The 25,781-nt window shown below is 44.0% G+C and overlaps 2 protein-coding genes across 3 annotated transcripts; both read left to right on the top strand.

Moving 5' to 3' along the window:
* Positions 1-560: 560 nt before the first annotated feature.
* cebp1 (CCAAT/enhancer binding protein (C/EBP) 1) lies at positions 561-2,741 on the top strand. The gene is made up of 3 exons (XM_085467805.1): positions 561-687; positions 1,418-1,717; positions 1,821-2,741. Exons 1-3 carry the CDS (start codon positions 685-687, stop codon positions 2,124-2,126), a joined length of 609 nt encoding a protein of 202 aa, XP_085323931.1. The 5' UTR covers positions 561-684; the 3' UTR covers positions 2,127-2,741.
* A 3,637-nt stretch (positions 2,742-6,378) lies between these two features.
* On the top strand, positions 6,379-25,230 carry slc22a17 (solute carrier family 22 member 17). 2 transcript variants are annotated; one of them, XM_085467777.1, is made up of 10 exons: positions 6,379-6,519; positions 8,439-8,999; positions 13,484-13,587; positions 15,362-15,516; positions 15,891-16,056; positions 16,503-16,627; positions 20,206-20,311; positions 20,534-20,757; positions 21,426-21,537; positions 23,042-25,230. In XM_085467777.1, exons 1-10 carry the CDS (start codon positions 6,385-6,387, stop codon positions 23,316-23,318), a joined length of 1,965 nt encoding a protein of 654 aa, XP_085323903.1. In that variant the 5' UTR covers positions 6,379-6,384; the 3' UTR covers positions 23,319-25,230. The 2 variants fall into 2 exon arrangements, with proteins under 2 accessions (XP_085323903.1, XP_085323905.1); XM_085467779.1 differs by having other exon boundaries at positions 6,452-6,950.
* The last annotated feature ends 551 nt before the right edge of the window (positions 25,231-25,781 follow it).

Genomic DNA, 25,781 nt, shown 5'->3' with positions numbered 1-25,781 from the left:
AGCACTTTAAAACAAAAACAGGCTTATAAGAAGGAGTTAAACAACACCAGCCTCAAAGCCTTAAATGTTGATGGTTTTGATGAAGTTACTTCAGAGAAGCTTGTCTATTGCTGTGAAGAAGGCTTCAGAAAATTATTCCTGCTGTTCTCCATAAAACTCTGCAATAACTCTTGTTTCTGTGACGGATGAACTCACCTGTCCGGCACAAGAATCCACACACAAACTTCTGCATTACAGCTTCATTCAGCTGTTTCTTAGATTTAGAGTGTTTACATTATTTCTTAATCCAATTTGCACTACCCTCTTGCACAATCACAGTCATACTATGTACTATGTATGTGTATATATGTGTGAAATCTTTGCACTAGTATTTTATTCTTTATCCAGCTGCTGTAACACAATAATTTAACCTTATGGGATCACTTACGTATCTGTGCAGAGGAGATGGTGTAAATGTAAAAGAAATGGGAACACTTCTTTGTTTCTTTTTGTTAATTTAAGTGTGTGTGTGTGTGTGTTTGTGTGTGTGACAGAGGGGGAGAGAGAGAGAGAGAGAGAGAGAGAGGGGAAGTGATTGTGATAATTGAGGGCCACCTGTCTATCTCCTGTCTTTCAGAGCACTGTCAGCCACACAGCCTGAGGAGGACCTAAAGAGTATCCTGAGAGTTTGTGGAGCAATCGGTCATGGTAAGTGAAACTGTAACTTTGTGAATTTGTGGAGAAATTTGAGCAAATCGGTGAGAAATGCAACCTTACCGAAGCGTCAGGGAAGACGAAGCGCGCAAGAGATTCGACGTTTCTTTGAAATCATGAGGAAGAAGAGCTCGACAGTGGCATGAAATAATTTACTCTTTCAATATAGTTTGTAGTCTATGATGCAAAGACTGTACGTTTAAAAGAGAAGAGGGAGGGTAAAGAGAAGATGGCAATAGCAGCTTACAAACTAAGGCTCACAGCAGTGCTGTCAGAGTGTTTCCACGGTTTATTTGTAGTTTAATTTATTATGATGCTGTTTGATTTTGTGTTAGGGTGTATCTGAGTGTAGTAACCTTTAAAATAGAAGAACGTGTGTACTGTGGCAGAAACATCCCCATTTACCATCAGCGGTGGAAGAAACACTGAAATCTTCTTTCTGAAGATGCCACACCTAAATAACTTCTTTATCCGTCTTACATCACTCAAAAAAAAGCAAGCAGGCAGTGTAAGGTTGAACGAACGAGCATGTTCAACGTGTAGCATCAGGACAGAATGTGTGACCGCGTAATTAAGCAAGTCAGTGTTTTGTGTTGCTGAAAGTTTGTTTTATATATTGTAGTTAATTGACAGCAATATTCAAGCAGTATATGTATTTTTTAATGCTTAAAGTATTAAATGAGTGTTGGAAGTAAACCGAATCTTCCTCTGTCTTCTTCTACAGATGTCTGATTCCAGGGTGTCCTCGGTCATCCAGGAGTGGGTGAGCTCCTTCCCAGGTCAGGTGCACAGCCAGACCCTCAATTCTGTTGCTTCCAACTCGGCTGCTTCCACCAATCAGATGACGCAGATGGACATGATCTCGTACGGCCAGTCTCAGGGGATGATAAGGGGGGGTGGCGATGACAGAGGGGCCGAGCAGATGATGGGACTATCGTACCTGCCGTACCCGCCGTCCTGCCTTGGCAGCGCCGCCAGCCCGGTGAGCACAAACCACCACCAGAGCCACGCCAGTACTCAGCAGGTGAGAGAAGCATTTAACAGCAGGTCACGAAGTGTTTCATACAAACCACACTCACCCACCCCACTCTCCCACGGCTTTAACGCATGTGTGCTGCTCACTCCAGGACTTCTCCCCCTTCCTCCTGCCCACTCTGCGGGCCCCGGTGACCAAGAGGAGCATCAGCAAGGATAGCGCAGAGTACCGCCTGAGGCGTGAGAGAAACAACATCGCGGTGAGGAAGAGCAGGGACAAAGCCCGCAGGAGGATCCAGATGACCCAGCAGAGGGCCAGCCAGCTGCAGGAGGAAAACCAGAAGCTGCAGATGAGGATAGCACAGCTGACACAGGAGCTGGACACTCTGAAACACATCCTGTCACAGCGGCACCTGCAGGCAGCCGAGGAGGGAGCAGCCGGGCAGTCCAGCATCTGAGCACAGCCCGAAGCCTCGTTTGTACCTGATGTTAACGTCTGATTACAGGCTTCACAGTGTGCCTCAGTAAGGCCTGCGAGAGTCACAGTGAAGCACCTGTTCGAGCATTTTCACCAACAAACATTTGTGATCATGACAAAGTCACTTAGAGGAGGTAATGCTGGGTATAAAAGTGGTTAACTGTAGTTTTATATTGTAAAGGAAACCATAGCTTACTGGCAGTGTTGTAGCTACTATTTAGTACACTGATGTCCACATTTTTAATTGTTCTCTTACCCCCAAACTTTACATTTCTGCACCTCACATGTTGAGCGTAAAAGATTCAAAATGGCAAAATGAACACTTCCAATCTGCTGAGAGCTTTGATACACTCTGACACATTCAGGGTCACACAAAAGGAGCACTAAATGTAGCTTCTCATGACAAGCACCCAAGATTATCTGCTGAAGTAGACTAACGCCTTCAGACAACTCGTTTTGTGATATATAAATAAAATGAACTGAAGTGAATTATAATGACTGCTGCAGGAGGTGGGCTTTATGATCTGTATGTAACTAATGCTAACCTGCTAACCTGATGCTACTGTTAAAGTGCATCCTGTTGTACTTTTGGTAGCTAAGCGTTAGTTAGCTAAACCTTACCAAACCTTTGCTTTAAAATGAGAGTTTATGGGGTTGTAAAGGCTAATAATGATAATAATAACAACAATAATATTATAGTCAAAGGAGCTTGGAAAGAAAAGCGTCTGGACTTCTTTAAGTTGCTTGAAGACGTTTCACCTCTCGGATGAGAGGTGACCTGGATGACTGAGAACCTTCACAGAAATAATATTATACCATCCTCCATTTTTATTGAATATAGAACATGTAGATCCACTGGCTACTGATACACCTCCTGTGATTGGACAATCAAAGTCAGTGAGTGTAGTTTAGTGTAGGAAAACAGCATGTTTTGTTGGAAATTAGATCAGTAGAAAAATGAAATCAATTGGAATAATAAAAGTTTGGCTAGTAAATAGCCTCAGTAGCTATGATGCTGCACAGCAGCGTTTTTAGGTACTGTTACTCTTTGGTCTGAATGTAGAGGCTATTTATTTTCTAATGCAGGAACTTGAGGCACACAGCAAAAAAAAGAAAAAAAAAAGAGACAGAGTCAATAGCGAATTTTAGTCATGTGATGGAGGACTTGAGTTTAAACTAAAATGCAGGTGTAGATATAATAAAAGGTAAAACAGTGCGCTGAAGGACACAACCTGGTCATTTGTTTATCTCCAGATTGGAAATGGTGGTTCCTGTTCACATATGGGTATAACTCGTGGACCCCTTTAAACAACGGGGGGGGGGGGGGGGGGGGGGGGGAAGAGTCCCGCTATGTGCGTTGGACCGGCAGGATATGATTTGATTTAATAAACATTGCCTAATCATCTACCTGACTTTTACCGTCTTCGTCAGAGCTGATTGTAAGTGTTGTTGCCCAACGGAGTTGCACAACAACCTGTGGTTTGAAGAGGATTCGATGAAACAGAGAAAAGAGCCTCTCTCTTCTAAAATACAGCATCAATCACCAGTAAATAGAATAGCTGTGACTAAATACATGTGTGACTACTTGAAATGTTTTCAAATGTGTAGCGAGTAATACACTGTTAAAGTGAAAAGTTGCAGTGCTGCCAAATGTTTTTTTTAAAATAAATAAATGATTGCTTGTGCCTATATGAAGTCATTGTCCTCTATGTGTCATGTTATCTGAATACACACACACACACACACACACACACACACACACACACACACACACACACACACACGGGTTGTAGGTTGAGGGGTTCCTCAGATACTCTGTGCAATAGTTGCAGAGCCACTCCTCACCCTCTTCTGCCTTATCTAACACAGAGTTGTGTAAATGATGCGTCTCATTGGTCCTCCGGGGCATCCTTCACCCGGGGACACGGCGTACGCCTGTCACATTATTTACCATAAGTTGTCTACCCACAGAAACGGACGTCATTGCCATGGACCGTTGTGCACCAGCGGTTTCCCTTTGTGGGATGGGCAAAGATTTCGACACAGCGGAGGACGGAGATGAGGAGCGCAGAGATAGTATCAGTGTTTTGGGCTGCCAGGGCCTTCCTGTGGCTGTGATGGTAGTGAAGGGACACAGAGATAGGAGCCAGAGAGGAGGAGGAGGAGGGGGTGGGGTGACGAGCCAGACCCTTAAAAAAATGTATTCATTTTTTTCATGGTCCTGTATAACATTTCAATAGTAAAAACAAACCATTTGCTTTTTCCCCCTGAAGAAATTCAGATGTATTTTTATGTTTTACACATATTCAAAACTTGCAAAACACGACTGATAAGTGGGACCGAATGAAGTGGTATGGGAAAAGATTTTTACACAATAGGACATGTGTCAATAACCTCCTCGTAGAGGCTGACCTCAGTTCAGCACTTGAAGGCTTTATTAGACACATAAGGGCAGCAGAAAAATTATATCGGCATCATTTTAAGATCGTATCTCGTGGACACAGATTATACAAGTAACCCAACTTTGGTACCCTGATTTTGCTTGTTTCCCACTAAAACGATTTCAAAAGAGCAGTTGTGTAAATATATGCCCCCTGGGAGGGGGGGGGGGGTGTAGAACTATCTTCATGTATTTGGATTTTAATCAGAAAGGACAGTGAAAGTGTGATGGGGGCTTCATGAAGCCTGCTGCGTCCTCAGAGGCATATGAAGATTTCTTGTGTGACCATGTCTGTTGAAATGTCCCACAGCGTTGTGTGGGGCAATCTGTGGTCCCAGGACTGCAACATCTCCACAGAGTGAAGAAAGACCGTATTTCACCTAATCCCTATCGCGTTACTCAACAGCTGCAGACCATACGAACCGCACAGCCCCACTGAAGTAGCTCCAATCTCAAAGCTGCTGCTGATCAAAGGTGTGTGTGTGCTTTCTGGATGGCTTGGCTGGACTTTTGTCTCCAGAGATCAACAACACGCACGCACACACAAAGCAGTATGATCTGTAGTCCAAATATGGCCAGGATGAGTGTTTCACCACTTGTTGCAGTACTTCCGCTCGCTGCGAAGCGCTGCAGTCAGAGATGCTGTTTCTTAGCTTTAGAAAGACTCTAAGGGCTGAGATCTATTGTTTTACTGGTCTCACTAAGACAATCAATAAGAGAAGGTGCTTTTATGACGCGAAGGCTAATTTTTCTACTTTATACCATTTGTTTTTATTTGATATCATTCACAGCTTCCAACAGAGGCCCTCTAACTGTTGAAAAGCTCACATGCAACACTTCAAGGGAAAGTGGAAGCTGTCGCCATTTTTGGTTAAAACAAACACAACCTAATGAGGACTCGCAGCTCAAATGCATGGCATGAATAAGTGACTTGGAATAAAGCGGAACCCCTGCTGTTTAAAGCATCGCCACAGACTTCTTTACATTTACAGTAGCATCAAGTGACATTTACTGAAGTCACACTTCTTGCACTAATGGCGGGCTGCTGCTGCTGCTGCATCACCAGAGGAACAAACCGTGATGGTGCCATCATGTGTAGCCTTTCAGTCATTACCGGCTGACACAGCACAAAGTGCTGTTATCTCTGTGCGCCAATGGATATTTTGTCCTCTATTGCAGATTAAAACTATCAGGAGTCATGATGAAACATGTGGATGCACTAATGAAATCTGTTGTGATAAGATAATAGGATAAGATAATATGGTGGATCACTGATTTCTTCTGGACTATCAACCATTAGAGTGAGTGCACATTTAAATTATATCATAAATAAGTTATGATGGACTGTCTCTCGTTTTTTTTTTCACCTGAAAGCAGCTCTGTAGCCGTGCCGCTGTCTCACACCTGCCTCTTCTCTATGATTTATGGCTCCACCATGCGGCAGGCAGCTCCATGCAGGCATTCTGCAGGAGACAGAGAGAGAGCACTCATAAACAGATATCTCACTCCGCTGCTGATTTTGTATGCTACTTTTACTGAGCAACAAGTTTCCTCCCGGTAAGACTTTTATCCGAGTGATTCATTAATTAACCCTGTAATAAATGAATTCCTAACAGAAGTGTTTAAAACAACTACTGATTCTAATAATTTCATGCTTTTGCTTAAAAAAAATCATTTGTTAATAAAACTAATCCTTCTCCAATGTGGCTAAATCTGTTGCTGAGTCATCGCCTCATTCCTTGTACACGATCTTTGATTGAGTGGCGCGGGCGGAGGGAGGGGGGCTGTCGCTCTGGCGATGTTTGCCGATTCTTCTCGAAGTGAGACTCGCCACTGGCGGAGCTACTGCCCTTTAAACAGACACGGCTCTCCGCAGTTTTCCACCCGGTCTTTGTCCTTCGCTCCACTTCCTGCCGACGCCTGCCCCTTTAAGGTGATGCCGGGCACAGTTGTGCGTTATTGTTGAATTATTCTGTGTCATGTCGGCAGGGATAAACTTGGACTAAACAACACCGTTACACAGCAACCGACGGTGGGAGTGAAGGAGCAAGCGGAGCATCAACCCCTCCTCCGGCGGCATCATCATATGCTCACGCGGCGGAGGGACGTTGGCTGTGTTTAGGGACTAACGGAGAGTCCGGTGTCCTTGCCTGTGTCAAAGGCAAACGATTGTGTTCATCCGAGCCTTGCGGTACTTCTCCGGGACAGACATGTCTGTTTGTGTGGCAGACAGAGCGGAGGAGACGGTGTGAACGCGGTGAAACTCATCCGCTGTCCTCCTCTCTTAAGCCCGCGATGTTTGGGATGTTTCAGAGAGACGACGGGTGGCAGGATTTTGGCTCACAGTTAGCGTCGCTTTAAAGGGTGAGTAACAGTGTGCGCTTTGTTTTGAGGCCGCACAGGGGTGTGTAACACTGGCTGTGTGTGCTGGTCCAGAGTGCCGGGGCAGGTGTCTGCTCAGTCCGCCCGGCCCAGCTGCTCTAACGCCCCTACATCACGCTGCTGTTCTCTCCCTCGTTGCTTCGTTGCTCTTCTGTCCGGCGTACAGCCCAGCCAGCCCCCTCCCTCTTTGTTCACCCCCCTCCCCCCCGTGTCCTTTCCCCTCCTCGCGCGAAAGCTCTTATATAACCCTGTGGGATTCCTTTTTTTCTTAGCAACACTTCCTGGCCCTGTGCGAGGAAAACACGATGACGTTGACCCACGGAGGGGCACCATGTGCACCTGCAGAGGAGACTGCTGCTGAGGGGGAGCACTCAGGGCTGCTAGTGGGGTCCCTGAGAACACCCACCGCTTTTCCATTTAGCTCAGGGTAAACAACAACATGTCAGGCTGTGACTGGCATCACAAAGCCTGTGAAATGTGTTATAGCCAGTAGCTGACAGTTTCTACACACTAATTAGAGGCTTATGTTGACATTTCTTATGCTATGGATTATAATAGTAATGAGTATATATATTATACTTCCTTAAAGCTCAATGTGATGCTATTAAAATTGGTGGTTTTGTCTAAAAATCCCACACTGAGACATACTTGGCTTCGTGATAATCAGGCTTTGTTTTGAAAGAATCTCGTTCTTTTCCTGTACAGGTGTTTGCACACACACACACACACACACACACACACACCCACAGCTCTGATTGTATCAGGTTAAACGGAGCGTTTAGGTTTTGTTTGACGATGTCACATAAATACGAATGCAGTGGCTGGAGTAAGTGCACTGCCTCACTGACCTGTCATCGTAAAACTTTGCAAAGCTTATGCAGCGTGCAGTCCACCAGAGCTGCTGTTTCACTCAGACACATTGTGATCACTTCAAAACTAGCATGCAGTGATACCTTCAGGGGTTGTCATGAATTGGGCCTGTGTTCAAAGACAGAAACAGAAAGTTGGAGGTGCGATGAGAGCAGCTACGAGTTGCATCATGGGAAATGTAGGATCTCTTTCGTGTTGTTGGAAATTGAATTGATGAAGAATTCCTGGTAGAGCCTGAGTAGTGCTGGATTTCTTGAGCTGATGCTAATGTTTAGGGCAGGATATTGAAAAATTGGGTGAATATTACATATTAATGATATCAAAGTGGTGGCTACTCTGCTGCGTGATGCAGAGAGCTCTGAGAGGATCTGTAACACAGGAAAGGAAGTCTCTTCCGATATCACAGCAGCACTGGCAGATAACATTATCTCTATCTATTATCTATAAACAGTGGATGCGTTTGTTCTATTAAGATGGGCTTAGCTTTGAAACTGAAGCAGCTAAGTGGACTGTGTGGTGTTGACATGTCAGAGCGTCATATCTGTGTCCCATATTGGTGCTTGATCTGTAATAATGACGAGTAACCTTCTGCTCACACAGTTTTACCGAAGCTCTACTCTTCTGCCCGGGGACCAGCTTGCTCACCGTCCTCCATCCTGGTCCTCTGCCTTCAGTACTCCAGCGGCAATGACATCCCCGGACTCCCCGCCGATAGTTTCCCCATCTCCTTGCCCAGCTCCCCCTCCATCCCTCCCCTCCTCCCCTGTGCCCTCTTCCCCAGCGCCATCCTCCTCCTCGATCCCCGCGCCGCCCTCGCTGCCCCCCACCGGTGAAGTGATGGTGCTGGCTCTGGGCCGGAAGAAGCAGAGAGTGCTGATTGCGCTTTCCATCCTGCCCAACCTCTTCCTGGCCTTCCTGCTCTCTTCGGACCCTCTCATCACCCTCCCCCCTCACCACCACTGCCACCTGCCAGGCCCCTTGCCATCGCCTGAAGTGCTGAACGCCTCAGTACCTTGGGAGAAAGGGCGACGGCCCGGGGACAGCGGGGGCCCGTCCCAGTGTAAGCAGTATACCAATAGCAGTCAGTCTGCTGTGGTGGACTGCGAGAATGGATGGGACTACAATGTCACAGAGGGGCTGAAGAACAACATCGTCACTGAGGTAAAGCTTTACTGTGGGATCCTTTGAAGCTCTCTAATTATGGTCTTGGCCTGGATGATTGTTTTAGCTTGGTGAAGGGAAGATGAACTTCTTTTCAGGTGTAGCTTAAGAGCCTTAAAATAATAAAAAAACCTTTTTCATACTATATTGTTTCACCATAGCCTTGCAGATCATGAACGCTCACTGTTTTGCAATGCCCTGCAGAACTATGATACAGCTGCACATATACTAACGACTTGGACAAAAAGTCTCCTGCCAGCTCCTCTGAAGGATCACTTTTTTTTTTTAAATGCGTCGTCTTGTTAACTTTAAATGGCACCTCTGTTTTCTTACCTTCACTGTTTTTCAAAGCATGATGTTGACAGCATTGCACACTTAAATGGATCGGTTATGCTCGGAGGATTTTTTTTACCGGGCCTCCTCAAGTAGCTTTGCATGGTTTATGTTAAAAAAGAAGCCTTCCGTATCTTATACTTGGCCTCAGTGCAGTTTATCTTCTATCTAGAACAAACACTTTTAGCACCGCTCCCTTTGAACCAGCTTAGTTCTGAAAAAATGCCAAACAGAAGGTTGTAGAGCCCGGAGCAGAAACTTTGACCCTTCAGAGGTCTGCTTTATTCTCACCACAGGTTTTCTTCATGCATGTGTGTGAAGAAATCAGAGCTTGTTGATTGGTCATAACTGTAACCATAACCTGTGTACAGCATATCCCAGTCTGCTCTTGCTCCTTATGCAATACTGCTTAACCGATTCTTTCGTGTTCAAGTACAGCACTTTCACTCTCTGGGTCTTTATCCTTCTCTGGTTGAATCACTGGTAAAGCTGAGTAGTTTGGTATCATTTCGAAGCCCTCACAGCTCTGCTAGGGATGAGTTTTGGCCACTGCTATGATGTCACAGCATCATCAGACTTTCATTCAGCTCTGGCCGTGTGGAGGATTGTTGAGCCAAGATGGGTAATAGACACAGAGTCTTTGACAAATGTGAGTTCAATCGATGCCATCAAGGTGGAGAGAGAGAGAGAGAGAGAGAGAGGGCTTTCAGGGATGTGTTGTCTGAATTGTCAGAGGTCAGACCTCAAAGGTGCTAATTTCACACATCAAAGCCCATTTTGTGGATCTTTAAGCACCCAGTGCTTATTCCTCTTTCATTTGACCAGTTTGGCCATGAGGAGAAGAGCACCTTGATGTTTTTGGTTTTTACAATTTGCTTGACATGATGGTTGCAAAGTGAGTTTCGACAATCCGGTGACTCATTCAGAAATGTGTGTTAACCCACGTCATATTGGCATGTTGTAAGACATGTTTCTTCAGAGAACCATGCCTAGAATGTCAGAGATCAACACCTCGCTAAAGGAGAACAGACCCTGCTTACAATCACATTAACTCTGCCACAGAAGGAGAAGAAAATGATTGGAAACTAAGGCTATTACAGCGTATTGTATGCTGTAACATTATAATCCAGTGTTAAGTTGACGGAACAAGCCGTGCACAAGCACAGGAGTGCATTTTCTAAGTGTTTATGATGTTAAAACTGAGTAGCCTTGATCATTTGTTTCACTGCTGTGAGAACAACTTCCAGTCTTTACACTGCAGTTTGTGTCTCATGTAATCTGTGTGTACACAGCCAGCAGGCAGGCTGAAAGATTATCTTCAGTGGAATATGATAATATTTGTCCTTTAAAAAGAACTGTGGCTCATTATGCTAGTGGAGGTTTGTTTCTCACTGATGTCGCTCGTTTTGTTCACAACAGTGAAGCCAGTCATCGGCACCACTGCTGTTTTCTACCTGTCTCGGTTGTTTTTGTTGATATCAGGCACTCTGTGTGTGATGTTCTGACATACGCTGATGTGCGTTTTCACCCAGACCTCTGTTTCAAAGACTGTCAGCCCAGTCCTTGATGGCAGCTAACCTTTCTCACCAGGCTGATCACTATTTGGCCTGTTTCTTTTTTTGTGCCCACATGTTGGGAACCACACCCAGCTCTAATTTATGGTGTAAGGGCAGCTTGCTTGTAACCCACCCCATACCACTGCAGCAAGCTGAAGACACTGGAAGACTTTAGCAGAAGTGTTTGCCTGTAGTCTTCTCTGTCCCTGAGCTTTTAGAGTCAGGCTAACATATTTCATCAGCTAGCTGGAGGGTGATTGAGCGTTCCTCCAGAGCTGCTTTGCTTTGCTGGCAGTCTGGCAAGCAGGAAGCAGGACCGCCTCTGATCAGCCTCATCGCTTCCACGGGTCAATAAAGACCATCACTTTAATACATGCAAACTTTACTTACCACCTCTATGCTGTGGATCTGTAAACGAATGCACACAAACTGCCATGCCTGTTGAAATATAAAACAGTGATATTTAACATCCTTTGTCTTTGGTTTAATGTAAAACTATGAATTTGTGACGTGTGAGCTGCGAGTTTGTTAGAGCGGTTGTTCATGTTGATATTATGAGGACATGCTTGCAGGTTTTGTTTATTACTGGAGGCACAAACCTGCTGCTTTCTGGTCCTCTCTCTCTCTCTCTAAACCAGCCTGGTAGCTTTCAGGACTTGTTTGTGCGCATTTTCGCCTCATCCTCGTCTTCCACAGCATTCCACGCGTACGAGTTGCATGGTGTTCACTGTTGTGACTGCGTGTCTCAGCAACGGGACAGCTGATGTTATGTGACGGGCTTTAATGTTTCTGTGCACGGGTTCCAATTATGTAAGGCCGCTTAAATAACAAAAAAAATCACGGCCCTCTGCTCAGTCTCCCTCTAGATCATTAAAACCATTTTGCTTTCAGCAGCCAACAGGAAGCGACGTTAGCAGGACTCAGCTGTAAATGCAAATCAGTGGGTCGGCTTAATGTGATTAAACTCGGATCTGAGAGCAGAGATCTTTATTTTTTTATTTCCTTTTTAACAGATGTGCTGACTTTCTGTGTGGCTAACTCATGCAGTCACACGGGCATTTGTTTTCTAATCCACTCAGTGAACCTCGTACCATTTTATTGTTGCGGTGCTAACGAGTGATTATAGCAATACACCCACTATATGTATCGTGACCACACACATGCATGTGTGTAATGTCGTTACATCTTCCTGTGTTTCTAGTATTTGTCTAATGGGCTTTTCATCCCTATTGTAAGACAGCTGTGTTTACACCAGGGAGTGTATATATCATTTTTGCATAAATGCATAAATGGACCAGAACTAATGTCAGAGAAAAAAACTTTGTTTTTTTTTGTAAACTAAAATCTCTGACTTTGTTAATTTAATTAGTCAAATAACACATTTATTAATTAGTAAGTCAAGCGTACTGGCTCCCTTTATTAGACTGTGCTACTGAGCTGTCTTTTGAGGGTGGTGTAGCCACTTTTAACTCCACTGCTGTGTGGTGGTTATTACCGAGGGATGTGAACAATTTAGATTTAATTACTTTGGCTGATGTTATTTATTTTTATACTTACACTGCAGTAGATGGCAGACACTATGCAGCCTCTAAATGAACAAATGTGGGGATAACATGCTGTTAAATGATCAGGGGGTTAAAGAAAAACACAGATCACAAACAAGATGGAGGCAGTCACCTCGATGTCATCCATTGGTTAGTGAGGTTAATTATTAATCCCTGAGCTGAGCATTTTTCCCTCTAATGACCTGAAACTAGTGAGTGAGCCCATCAAATAATTACGAAAGTGTTTAGTGATGTTAGAGTTGAAGGAGCCAAAGGCTGATTTCTCTAAACTACACTGAAAGAGACTTTTATACAAGCAAAAATCTTTTTTGCTTTTCAGCTTATAAATCTGAGACTTCCACACCGGTGCCATGTTGTACAGTACTAACCATTAATCAAACCTAATTCATCTTTAGCTCAACTGGACAGGAGGAAAAAAAGGAGGTACTGTCTTGTGCAGAGTTTTGCTGAATACGCCAATTATTTACCAAATGAAACTGTAAAAGCGACAAAGCACTAAGTGGGCAAAGTATAATTAACAAGGTGTCTTGTTGCTAAATGCCCCCAAAATATCAGCAGTGAAGCAATCTTTGACAACTGATGCATTCAACCAGTCCCCTGAACTTGTGAGGTGTATAAATATATTGCTTCGGAGTTGGGTTCAAAATGGACAATAATGGGATCATTGTTTCTAACAGTTTATTTCAGTAATTTTACATGGCGATTCTGCACCTCTGCCCAGGCTGACCAGATGTCACCATTTTTATTTCTTGTCTCCCTGTCCCACATTTTGAGTAGTTCTGCAGGATGTTGTTTAAAGTTGGCCTTTTACCCAATGCATGTGAAGAAAGCAGAGAAGGCTTATTGCAGTTCAGTGGAGGCTAGGCTGTCTACTGTCACGCCCATTAGGAAATGTTACAAGTTACCAAACAGTCACAAGCTTTGCAGATTTTGTTGGAAATGATGGAAGACCAACCATCTACAAAGAAAATGAAACTGCTTGTTGCTAACTTGATTGGATATTAACTGAAAGACCTCTCTCCCTTCACAGTGGGATCTGGTGTGTGGTCAGTACTGGCTGGTCCCAGTGGAGGAGGTGTGTTTCATCCTGGGCGTCCTGACTGGCTGTCTCTGCTTGGGCTACGCCGCTGACAGGTAATGTATGCTCACACACACCCCCATCAGGGTTTCCTGCAGGTCTGTTTTTCATGGCAAGCAAACATCAGGAATGAACACTCAGCAGCCGGAAGGACAACACATACAGCCAAAAAGTGAGTTAATAAGTTACTGAGGCAGTTTGGAGAGACTGTTTGTGCCTTTCTTGTTTGGTCACTGTGGACAGACCCACACGGCACACAATGGCAGCCCATTGTGGGCTGAGTACTGGGGTGATTAGTAGGGCACATCTGGACACCGTGAAGCAGCCCATAGTGCGGGCTGACTGTGGGCTGCTCACATTTAGCAGAGAGGAGCATCCAATGGGGCCCATTGTAGGCCCACTATGGGTTTCCCACAGAAAACCCTTTACAGGGACCCCAAACTGCTATGGGCTAACCTACAAGGGGCCCATTTCTGTGGGGTGTCCATAGTGGGGACCCAAAAGGACAAAACTGAACCGTGACCTCCATGAACTAGCCTGAAGGACAACACCGCTGTGGCATCTGTGCACAATAAATGTGAGCGTGCTCTGTGCACAGCCCCACAGTTCACCCACAGTTACCCTCCGTGGGCCCACATGGGCATGCTTCCTGGGAACATGTTCCAATAAAAGCCAGCCCGTCTGTGTGCAGACATCTGTGCTGTCAGATCATTTTGTTCCTCATTATTCTCTGTCCTCTTCTTACTTTGCAGTTTCATTACCTCACAGTCGTCATGCAGCACACAGAGACACACTCAGAAAAAGTAGCACGGTTTGCAGAATGAAATTTTCTATAGATTTACTGTGGCCTGCCAGTGCTTCCTCTATCCAACAGCAAGTTGTGGCCTCAGGCCAAAAGAGAAATTTATTATCAAACAGCCCAAATGCCATTTCATAAACTCTTTTTATTTATCACAGTAAGATATAATTTGTGATGGAGGAAAAATACTGCTGTTTACTCAAGAAAATCTCATGGCTGTATTACAAACAATTTACCTCCCACAAGCAATTAATGGCAAATACATTTATGCTAAATTTGCATGCTTTATTTTGCTCAGTGGCCTCGGATGAGTCACACAAGTGAACCAGTGTGTGTCGTTTGAAGGGGAAGCTCTAGTTTTTGGGGGCAACTGCGAGGGAGATGATGCCACAGCTAACAGCTCTCATTAATTTGCTGACCAATTGAGCATAGCATTTGTTTGTTTAGACCGGTGAATTAATGGTGCCTCCTTGGGGGCACATGAAGAAGAAAAGGGAGCATTGCTAAGCTGCATGTTAGAAACTAAACAAGCAAACAAAAACTGGCTAATCGTTCATTAGTGAACAGTCGTGCTTTCCACTTGAGCTGTTTTTGGAAACGCAGCTTCCCTAAGCCTCTGTGATTGCAGCATTTCTTAGGCTCTTTCTTTTATTTATTTTTTTATTCTAAACTCTTCGCGAGCTCTAAATTGTTCTGATTAATTTGTTTGTCTGGTAAACTACATGAAACTGGAAGTATAATGGCAGCATTAATGCTTAATGATGCTGTAAAAGTGTAGACTTCAAAGGGTGGCTCCCTGTTGTGTCTAAACTCTGTCAGTAGACTCCTGTCCTATTTTCTGTTCTATTCCCTCTCCGTGTTAATATTTAAGCACACGAGCAGCTGCTGCATTATCAGCATGTACAGTGTGATTTGTTGTTGTGCATCTGCTCCTGTACATGTGTTTTAATTTATCCCTGTTAATTTGAATCTGTGTTTGCTTACTTTGCTGAGTTTTAATCGTGTGTCTGTATCTCTGTGCTTCCCTGCAGGCTGGGCAGGTCCAAGACCCTCCTGACCTCTCTGACCCTCTCGGTGGTGTTCGGGGTGCTCGTGTGTGTCTCCCCGTATCCTTCTGTCTTCATCGTCATGCGTTTCTGTCTGGCGGCGGCCAGCGCGGGAGTCTATCTTACTCTGTATATCACCCGTGAGTGTTTCAGCCTTGAAGGATGGGCGTCATTTGTTTCATCAGAACCCACGGATCATCACACAGGAACAAACACTGTAATATGCAAACAGTCATGCACAGATGGTTTCCTCCACAGTACAGTCACCTACCTGAACTTCACCTGAAATCTCAGAGAGTCTCAATTCAGTAATTCCTCTCTCCTTTTCCTTGTGCCGCTAATGAGGCCTAGTGATCAAATCTACTTCTTCTAGCTTGCATTATATTTCAATGGAACCAAGTTTTGGGGCACATGATATTTATATTCTCTTGTTTTTTTTTAATGTTTAACCTTTCAGAATCTGAAAAGTGTAAATAAAAGATTAGTTAGCTTTGACATTGTGTTGTTTGTTCAGGTCTGGAGCTGTGTGAGCCGTCTCTCAGGCTGATGGCCACCACGCTGGCTGGCCTGACGACTGTAGCCGGGGAGCTGCTGCTGCTGGCCGTGGCCCTCGGGTGCCAATCTTGGAGGGGCCTGCTGGGAGCTGGGTCCGCCCCACTAACACTCTTTCTCAGCTACGGGTAGGAATGTGTCTCTTGTTATTTTTACTCAGGCTTTTACTTTCTGAATCATGAAAGAACCTGGGAGTGGTTTTGCGTAGTGCCTTGATGCCAGCTGACTTATTAAAAGCTTTGTTAGATGGTATTGATTCCAATCCCCTTTTCACACTGAGCTGGTGTCAGAACATATTAGAGCTCCTTTGTTTAAGGTCCGCAGTCCCTCTCAGATCTGGGTAACATACCGCATTATCAGAGATTATAAAAAGATTACTGGCAGCGAATTGCAGGTTTTAATAAGAGAGGATTATAGAACTTTGCTTCTTTGTGACCCGTGCTGGTTAGTTTTTATACTGAAGCAGCAAATTCAGGTGAAAGCAACAAAACCTTAAAGCTTCTAAATAGTTTTAGTGCTGAGTAAAGGTCACCTGAGATCAAAGAGTTAAAGTATATTCCTCCTCCTCCTGCAGAGTTCCTGGGGTGTTTCCAGAATCTCCTCGCTGGCTCCTTCTGTCGGAGCGATCTTCAGACATGAATGCATTCAGCGAGAGAAGAAACTCCAACAGAGACGTGAGGGACGACGAGAGCTTCACAGGTGTGTTTGCAGCACTGACGTTAGATCCTCGTTCTGTAAACGGAGAACAAATTCCCACTTTACCTCACTGCAGGGTTCAGCGCCAGGCGCTCGGCTTACGAAGCCTGCATTATTCATGGAATAACTGTGGCCGTGTGTTTCAATGTATATGACCCTCTCACGCACCACTTCCAAGAGCGGTAATGATGCTCAATTACTATTCATGATTTATTAAGAGCGGATGGTTCCTGCATTAAAATGGAAACATAATGGGACGTAATGACTTGCTGTTAAAAGATGGCCTAAGGCCAGGCGACCACTGAGCTCTGCCACTGTTTACATGTCAAATGTTTCCAGCTACGTAGTGTCAACTTTGCACTGTTCAGTGACCTCTGTGTTCTGCTAGCATTAGCTGTACTGAGGTTGATAGTTGTTAATAGTTGCAAAATCTACATTTTATGTTTCCATTCTGAGTGTATTAAACCCCCCCACAAAGCTTTTAACCTAAATTTGTCCATATTCTTTTATGTCGAGCTCTCATTCACAGATAAAGTGATCAAAGAACATCCCCTTTTGTTGTGATTACAGTTCAGATCAAATTAAAATGGGGATTTATTTGGGTGGTTACTGTAATGCTGTCACGCTAGCAGGAAGGACACTCAGGAATACTGATGACGTGCGGAAATGTTTCATGTAGCAACAAGTCTTAAAGAGAAATGGTGTGAATGTATTTGCTGGCCGTGTTTCTCTCCTGGAGAAGTATCTCAGCACCTGAGGCTAGATGAGGCTTACATAACTCTGACCTATATTTATCACAACAAGATGATAAAGATGTGCTGTAAGGACATGCTATAAAATAATCCTTCACGGCACCACCTACACATGATTGGCATATCAAAGTTAACAATAAGACTGAACTACAGGGAGTGCAGAATTATTAGGCAAATTGTATTTTTGAGGAATAATTTTATTATTGAACAACAACCATGTTCTCAATGAACCCAAAAAACTCATTAATATCAAAGCTGAATGTTTTTGGAAGTAGTTTTAGTTTGTTTTTAGTTTTAGCTATTTTAGGGGGATATCTGTGTGTGCAGGTGACTATTACTGTGCAGAATTATTAGGCAACTTAACAAAAAACAAATATATACCCATTTCAATTATTTATTTTTACCAGTGAAACCAATATAACATCTCCACATTCACAAATATACATTTCTGACATTCAAAAACAAAACAAAAACAAATCAGCGACCAATATAGCCACCTTTCATTGCAAGGACACTCAAAAGCCTGCCATCCATGGATTCTGTCAGTGTTTTGATCTGTTCACCATCAACATTGCGTGCAGCAGCAACCACAGCCTCCCAGACACTGTTCAGAGAGGTGTACTGTTTTCCCTCCTTGTAAATCTCACATTTGATGATGGACCACAGGTTCTCAATGGGGTTCAGATCAGGTGAACAAGGTGGCCATGTCATTAGTTTTTCTTCTTTTATACCCTTTCTTGCCAGCCACGCTGTGGAGTACTTGGACGCGTGTGATGGAGCATTGTCCTGCATGAAAATCATGTTTTTCTTGAAGGATGCAGACTTCTTCCTGTACCACTGCTTGAAGAAGGTGTCTTCCAGAAACTGGCAGTAGGACTGGGAGTTGAGCTTGACTCCATCCTCAACCCGAAAAGGCCCCACAAGCTCATCTTTGATGACACCAGCCCAAACCAGTACTCCACCTTGCTGGCGTCTGAGTCTGACTGGAGCTCTCTGCCCTTTACCAATCCAGCCACGGGCCCATCCATCTGGCCCATCAAGACTCACTCTCATTTCATCAGTCCATAAAACCTTAGAAAAACCAGTCTTGAGATATTTCTTGGCCCAGTCTTGACGTTTCAGCTTGTGTGTCTTGTTCAGTGGTGGTCGTCTTTCAGCCTTTCTTACCTTGGCCATGTCTCTGAGTATTGCACACCTTGTGCTTTTGGGCACTCCAGTGATGTTGCAGCTCTGAAATATGGCCAAACTGGTGGCAAGTGGCATCTTGGCAGCTGCACGCTTGACTTTTCTCAGTTCATGGGCAGTTATTTTGCGCCTTGGTTTTTCCACACGCTTCTTGCGACCCTGTTGACTATTTTGAATGAAACGCTTGATTGTTCGATGATCACGCTTCAGAAGCTTTGCAATTTTGAGACTGCTGCATCCCTCTGCAAGATATCTCACTATTTTTGACTTTTCTGTGCCTGTTAAGTCCTTCTTTTGACCCATTTTGCCAAAGGAAAGGACGTTGCCTAATAATTATGCACATCTGATATAGGGTGTTGATGTCATTAGACCACACCCCTTCTCATTACAGAGATGCACATCACCTAATATGCTTAATTGGTAGTAGGCTTTCGAGCCTATACAGCTTGGAGTAAGACAACATGCATGAAGAGGATGATGTGGACAAAATACTCATTTGCCTAATAATTCTGCACTCCCTGTATGTTTTTATAGCTGACGTCTGTGAGCGGCAGACACAGATCAAGGATACAGTTCTGTAGTGAGGTCTCGCTGCAGTCGGAAAAAGTGTAGCAGTATGAGGTGATGAAGAACATCATGTTTCATTTGTTTCATATGATCCATTAAAGGCCTTGAATTTCTCTCTCCACTTAGTCCTATGCTTTTACACACTCAGTGTTCCTGATTGGCTGATAACTGCATATTTGTCGGCTGCACAACCATGATGCGAATTTCCAGTTCTACCACAAGCCAAACGTGCATGTTTGTCTGTTAGACTGCAGTGACTGTGCAGGCCATTTAACGACAGTGAACTCATGTTTCATGTTCAGGAAGCCAGTCTGAGACGTTCTCAGATGTTCTCAGCTTTGTGACGTGGTCCTGCGATAAGCAGCCATCAGTAGCCGTCAGACACTCTGGAATAGACGGGGTCAGCAGCAATACTCAGGCATGCTCACTTGCTACTAAGGGGTCCAAAGTGTGCCAAGAAAATATCCTTTACACCATTACATCATCACCACAAGGCAGGACGGATCGATGTGTATATGTTTACATCAAATTCGGACACGTCCCTCTGTATGTGACGGCAGAAATCCCGTCCCATGAGAGCAGGCAGTTTTGCTGAGCTTTGTCAATTGTAATCTCAGTTTGCTGCTCTTAGCTGTATTCAGATGCTCTTCTGCGTACCTTGGTTGTAATGAGCGGTTATTTGAGCTTCAGTTTCCTTCATATCAACTCAGAGCAGTATGGCTGAACTCCTCTGATCTCTGACATCAACGAGACATTTTCTCTTAGACTTTCCTCTTAAACCTCACAGCTGGCTGTTGACTTACAGTTAAATTGTCTCATGTTCTGGATCCTTTATTAAACATTTCTGCACAGCTTACAAATGCTAATGTAATGAACACATCACTGTGGTTCCTACTGTAATTGTACGGTTTATTAAATGGCCTCCTTATGGCCAGATTGAGACTCCACGCGTGTCCTCCTGCACGTCTCTTTTCCCCCTAGTAATAAGCTGACAGCGAGCGATTGATCAGCGAGCAACCAGGTCAGGCCGTCCTCGTCTGTGTTACCCGACTGTCATTTTTCTTTTCTCCTCTGCAGAGCTGGATTCAGAGCCAGCCCCCTCCTCAAAGCCCCACCTGTCCTTCCCTGAGCTCTTCCACAGCAGGAACATCTGGAAGAACATGTGCGTGCTCGGCTTCACCTCGTAAGTCATCTCACACTCCTGACATTATTTCAGCAACGCAGCAGTTTGGAGTCACTCCTTTGTGTTTGCGCAGTGTCTCATTTACAGCTCTGGCTGCCGCTGCCTCATATTTCATGCTTAAAGTGCTGCGAGACTCACCTTTGCTCGCTCATCTTTTCTATTTAAAACCTGTTTGGAAACACGAGTGCTTACTCTTTTGTTTCTCTGCCCTTCCTCCCTCAGATTCATCTCTCACGGCATTAGTCACTGTTACAGCTCTTTCCGAGGTGACGTCAGGGGCACCGCCCCCAGCTTCTATTGGACGTACCTGCTCTCTGTGTGTGCAGGCGGTGGGGCCTGGCTGTTGCTTTGGATGACCGTAGACAGGTGCGGTCGCCGCGGCATCCTGCTTCTCTCCATGACGATGACGGGGCTGGCCTCTTTGATCCTCCTGGGACTCATGGAGTGTAAGCCGGCTTTACTTGGTAGCAGAATAGTTTTCTCCAAGTAAATCTAGAGTCAAGTAAGGAAGGCTATTAATAAAAGTCAAGGTGGGCACAGTTTCACTTCAGTACCCTGCTGTTAGAGAGCCATTATGTTCGGATTAAAATCTTTGTTTGTTCAAATCCTGACTGGAATTTAAGTTGATGCTGATTCTGGGGCCATGTTGGATCCATCCCTCTCACACATCCTACTGCTCTCACTTCAGGCATTATGAAGTGTATTAGGAGCAAACCACTCAGCCCTGTTAATGGAAAAACCCGACCTGTGTTTTTTAATTTTTGCTCCCCCTCGACAACATTGTCTATGGAAAATCTGCTGTTGCCCAAATCTTGGTCTCCCCCTTGTGGCTGAAACCGAGTATGGCTTTCAGTTTATGTAGGACACTGCAGTGACAGCAAAGTCAAAGCTGTGTCCGGCCCTGAGCTTTAATCATGCATCAAAGCCTGAGAGGACAGTGGTGAGTGTTGTGGATCCTCTCAGTGGATGTTTATTGGTCCCTATGATCTGCAAAGGCTCATGGAAGCAAGATGTTGCAGTTTGATTCATAAATGAGAAAAACTAATGTCATAATAGATGCATGGTAGAAATGCTACACCTCAAAGGTTATCCCTGCTCTCCTCCCCCCTGTTAGATCTCAGTGAGACGGCCATCACGATTTTCTCAGTGCTGGGTCTCTTCTCTTCCCAAGCCACCGCCTCCCTCTGCATCCTCTTCACTGCAGAGGTCATGCCTACCATCATCAGGTAACACAGCAGCACTCTACAGTCACTCTGCAGCTCTTTTACTACGATGTTGTCCTTCTTGTAGTGTAGGTGAAAAAGAAATGCCAGCGTAGAAGGCGTTGATGTTTTTCTGTCAGTAAGAGCGTGTGCGGGCTGCCAGAATGAATCACAACATGTGAAATGCAGCAAATGTTAAAGAGAGGAAATTAAACAATTTGATACCACAACAACAGCTGTCTTTCTAAGTAGGAGGAGTTTCAAAAACAATGGAAGTATTTTTCCAGATTTAGTATAAAAAAATCGATCTGTTATCTAAGAAAATAATTGACTTTGTGGAGAAGAGAGATGAGAATACTTTGAAGTACAGTGAGATCTACAAACAAGCATCGTTTCTAACTCTGTGTGAGGGCAAAACAATCAGCGCCCAACAGACGACGGGAAGGACGACCTGCTCCGAAAACCTCCCCGAGGCCTGAAAAGGACGCATCGGTCCCCCCTTAAAAAAAATCATTATTTGTAACAGATGTAATAAGCTGAGACTTTTAATGAGTTTGGGTTCATCAAATCTTTATAGTTATTATAGCTGTGCGTTTTGCATTTTGTAAATATTTTTTCTTTCGTTTTTGACTTTTTGTTTTAATTCACTTAAATTTAATTGGTTTCCAGAGCAGCTTTAGTCATTTCAGTTTAGCTTTTAGTTTTATTTATTTTTTGCTTATTTATTTGTTTATTTATTTATCAAGTATTAATGTGTCATACCAGAGGCAAGATTTAGGAACATCAGTACAGGCATAACAAAAAACACACTGTTTGAAAATCTCAATAATCGCGAGCGTGGCAGCCTCATGAGGCAAGGTGGGATAATAAATTTGGCCAAACTAACAGATACTAAAACTAAGAAGTTTTTAAGTTCACAAAATTTTAATTTTAGATTCTTTTTCAAAATTTTTTATTTTATTTTTGACTTAAAATGTTTTTTTCACATTTAGTTTAGTTGTAATTAACTACAATAAGCTTGGGCTAACGCAACAGCTGAACCTAGTCATCAACAAAAGGCTTAACTGAGTCACCATGTTTACCATTAAAGAAACTACCATTAAAGAAAACTGGAAAAATGGGACGACTGTGGTTCAGGGGTTTTGGGAAGCTCATCTGTAACCGGAAGGTTGCCGGTTTGATCCCCCAGCTCTCTCTGTCCTGGTCGTTGTGTCCTTGGGCAAGACACTTCACCTACCGCCTACTGGTGTTCCTCAGAGGGGCCGATAGCGCGATATGGCAGCCTCGCTTCTGTCAGTCTGCTCCAGGGCAGCTGTGGCTACAACTGTGGTTTGCCTGCACCAGTGTGTGAATGAATAGTGGAATTGTAAAGCGCTTTGGGTGCCTAGAAAAGCGCTATATAAATGCAATCCATTATTATTATTATTATTATTATTAAAAATGATAATTGATGAAAAGATAAGCAGAAATTGTATTAAGTGTAAGTAAATCTTGTCAGTTAACTGTGTGTGTGTGTGTGTGTGTGCAGAGGGAGCGGTGTAGGAGCCGTGCTCGCTCTGGGCTGCGTGGGCCGTCTCAGCTCCCCTCTCATGGACCTGCGAAACCACTACGGCTACTTCCTGCACCACGTCGTCTACTCCTCTCTGGCTCTGCTGGCCGTGCTGTCCATCCTGCTGCTGCCCGAGAGCAAGAGGAAGCCACTGCCCCAGACGCTGGCCGACGGTGAGCAGTACAGACGCCCCCCGCTGGGCAGGAGGAGACGGGACAATGTGCCGCTGCTGGCGACCCCCAACCCAGAGACCTAAAATACACTCTGTTAACACCACTCACTTTTACAGCCAGGACATTTTTCATCAATCATGTTCATGTAGAGGACAGACAAAGCAATATAAAAACCTAATAGGTAACCCAGAGCGACGGAGAGAAAAGGGCTGCAACAGATCATCACCGATCAGCATCCACGACACTGATGACAGCGATCAGACTTTCAGCTTTTTAACATATCATCGCTACAGACGTTAGCGATTGGGTGGAGCTGCCGTCATCTTCGTGTTTCTCTTTTTCCCGCCGTTCAGATGTGTGTTAATGTCCTTGTGAAGACACACAATCTTCACACGCATCTCCATCTCTTTCTGGCCGGACGGCGGCTCCCGCCCCCGCCGCGTGAAACACACCAGCACCCACTGCTGCACGCCATCCTCCATCCTGAGTGTGTCCATCACAGAGATGCTAGCTGCTTAGCATATTTGACTTGAAGAGTGGTCGTCGGTTATTCCTAGCATTTGTTTTAACCTGGAATCATGTGTTTGTTTTCTTTTTTTTGCGTGTGTTTGCTGCGTATGACGACACAACATGTCCTCAGAGCTGTACAAAAGTCAGTTTTGTACCATTTTCTGTGACCTTTGTCGTAAAACCGTCTAGCTCTCCGAGCGGAGGAGGAACCACAGTTCTCAGACGTGTGATGTAACACTTGACAGGATTGTTGGGGTTAAACGCCTTGTAAATACTCTAGAGTTAGTTTCTTTAACTTCCTGGGGCATCTGAGTTGTGTTAAAGCAGACCCTGTGGCTGGATCCTTACAGTACAGTATGCTATGCAGTGAGGAAAAGCACTTTGAATCTTTTTTCTCTCTTCCTTTTTTTTTTTTTTTTTTTTAAATAATGTTGAATCATTTGATTGAAGTCTTCAAAATCAAGGGAATAACAAGTCAGCTATTATAAATATTTGGAACAAAGGCTAAAACTTCTCTGAGCAGAGAACAAATGGTGGAAATCCACTCACTGACTCTGGCCTGGAGCCAGCGGTGTTTATATGTCTGTTTATATTTATGTTGTTCTTAAGCTTAATTAGTAAATTATCCAGAAGCATTAAGCTAAACTGGGTTGACATGGAATGAACCTTCCATTCTCTGGTGTCATTATTCAATAACAGTCAAGCTGTTGACCGTCACAACATTCCTATCTGCATGTCTGAAATCACTGAAGGGCTTTTTTTATGTATGTCCTCAGAAGCTAATAGTCAATACGTCTCTAGATGACCAGTCTCAGCTGTAAGAGAACAGACGGGTACCACAAACTCTAGTAGAAGTTTTTAAACGTGCTTTAAACGGCACACTTACTTTATTTTTTCTGAAGCTGAACGTGGAGTTATGATGGAGGTCGTCTGTTATTTTTAAATGAATGTTTATTCATGCTGGAGAAAGGACCTGATGATTACACTCCATTGGATTTGAATGGGAGTTGCAGAGGGCCCCGGAGCTCCAAATTAACCCCTGACTCCTCCTCCTCAAGCACGCTCCTGCGAGGTTTTCAGTCTCTAGTATGCTGGCTGAAGCCGTATCACGTATGGCACAAATTCAACCGTGTGTGTATGAGTGTATTTTCCCCCCTCAAGTTCACACCTGTGTGAATCTGTGTGTGTGTGTGATTTTAAACAGGATGGAGGTTTTGGTTAATTTGGACTCTGAGCACTAATTATGAAGGACGCACACCTCAGCTGATGGTCTCTTTCCCCATCAGCCTTTGGTACATCTTTTTTCTTTTCCTGTGTACGTTGCACTCAAATCCTAACACTTATACACTGATAATTATTATCACTATGATTAACTTGGGTCGAATAATGTTATGTCTGACAACATTGATGATGTGTTCAATGATGAGTGTGATGCAATTAACTATAGCCTGATTTCATGTCAAATAAAACTGATTAAAAAACGTATGATGTGAGCAGTTTTGACTCGGGCAACCTTGATGTATACACTTCATTTGAAGAATCACTTTGAAAGTTTCTTCCTGTCCGTTCTTCTTTGTTCTGCAGGAATTTCAGCATCTCCTTTTTCATGCATGTTGTCCTCGTCCTGTGCTCCATGATGTTTTAGAGGTCATGTAACTCTGGGTTTAGTTGGCCTAGAGGTTTCTTGGTGATTTTAAAGTCATATTATTCACATATTCCCCGTCACAGTTGCTAACAAGGCTTTTTGGGTTTATCTATATCCAAATCAATACCCCAATGATCCACGTTTCCTATTCTGTACACATTTTGGAGGCATATTTGTAAAATGGATGTGTGGAAAACTGATTTTCTTGAAATGCGGATAGAAAGGATTATCAGCTAACCTAAGCAAACAAAGTTTGATTAAAATATGAATGAATCGTTGTAATCCCCATTATACGCAGGGTTGTATAACAGATGTTGTCTCTTTGTGCTGCTTGACTAAGCAAATTAAATAAGTGGCTGAGTAATCAAGTCGTGAAAATAAAGCGATGGTC

Source organism: Copadichromis virginalis, linkage group LG9 (genome assembly GCF_057382275.1).
Source record: "Copadichromis virginalis isolate Kocher_CV1m ecotype Utaka linkage group LG9, C_Virginalis_male_GT1.1, whole genome shotgun sequence".
Taxonomy (NCBI): domain Eukaryota; kingdom Metazoa; phylum Chordata; class Actinopteri; order Cichliformes; family Cichlidae; genus Copadichromis; species Copadichromis virginalis.
This window is presented reverse-complemented; position numbering and strand designations above follow the sequence as displayed.

What these genes read in the sequence shown, in the direction of transcription:
- cebp1 (XM_085467805.1), top strand. An exon ending in GCCACGCCAGTACTCAGCAG is followed by an intron (nt 1,718 to 1,820) that starts GTGAGAGAAGCA and finishes TGCTCACTCCAG; the next exon opens with GACTTCTCCCCCTTCCTCCT.
- slc22a17 (XM_085467777.1), top strand. Translation starts at nt 6,385, where the DNA reads ATGTTTGCCGATTCTTCTCGAAGTGAGACTCGCCACTGGCGGAGCTAC. An exon ending in CCGACGCCTGCCCCTTTAAG is followed by an intron (nt 6,520 to 8,438) that starts GTGATGCCGGGC and finishes CTGCTCACACAG; the next exon opens with TTTTACCGAAGCTCTACTCT. An exon ending in CCTCCTGGGACTCATGGAGT is followed by an intron (nt 20,758 to 21,425) that starts GTAAGCCGGCTT and finishes CCCCCCTGTTAG; the next exon opens with ATCTCAGTGAGACGGCCATC.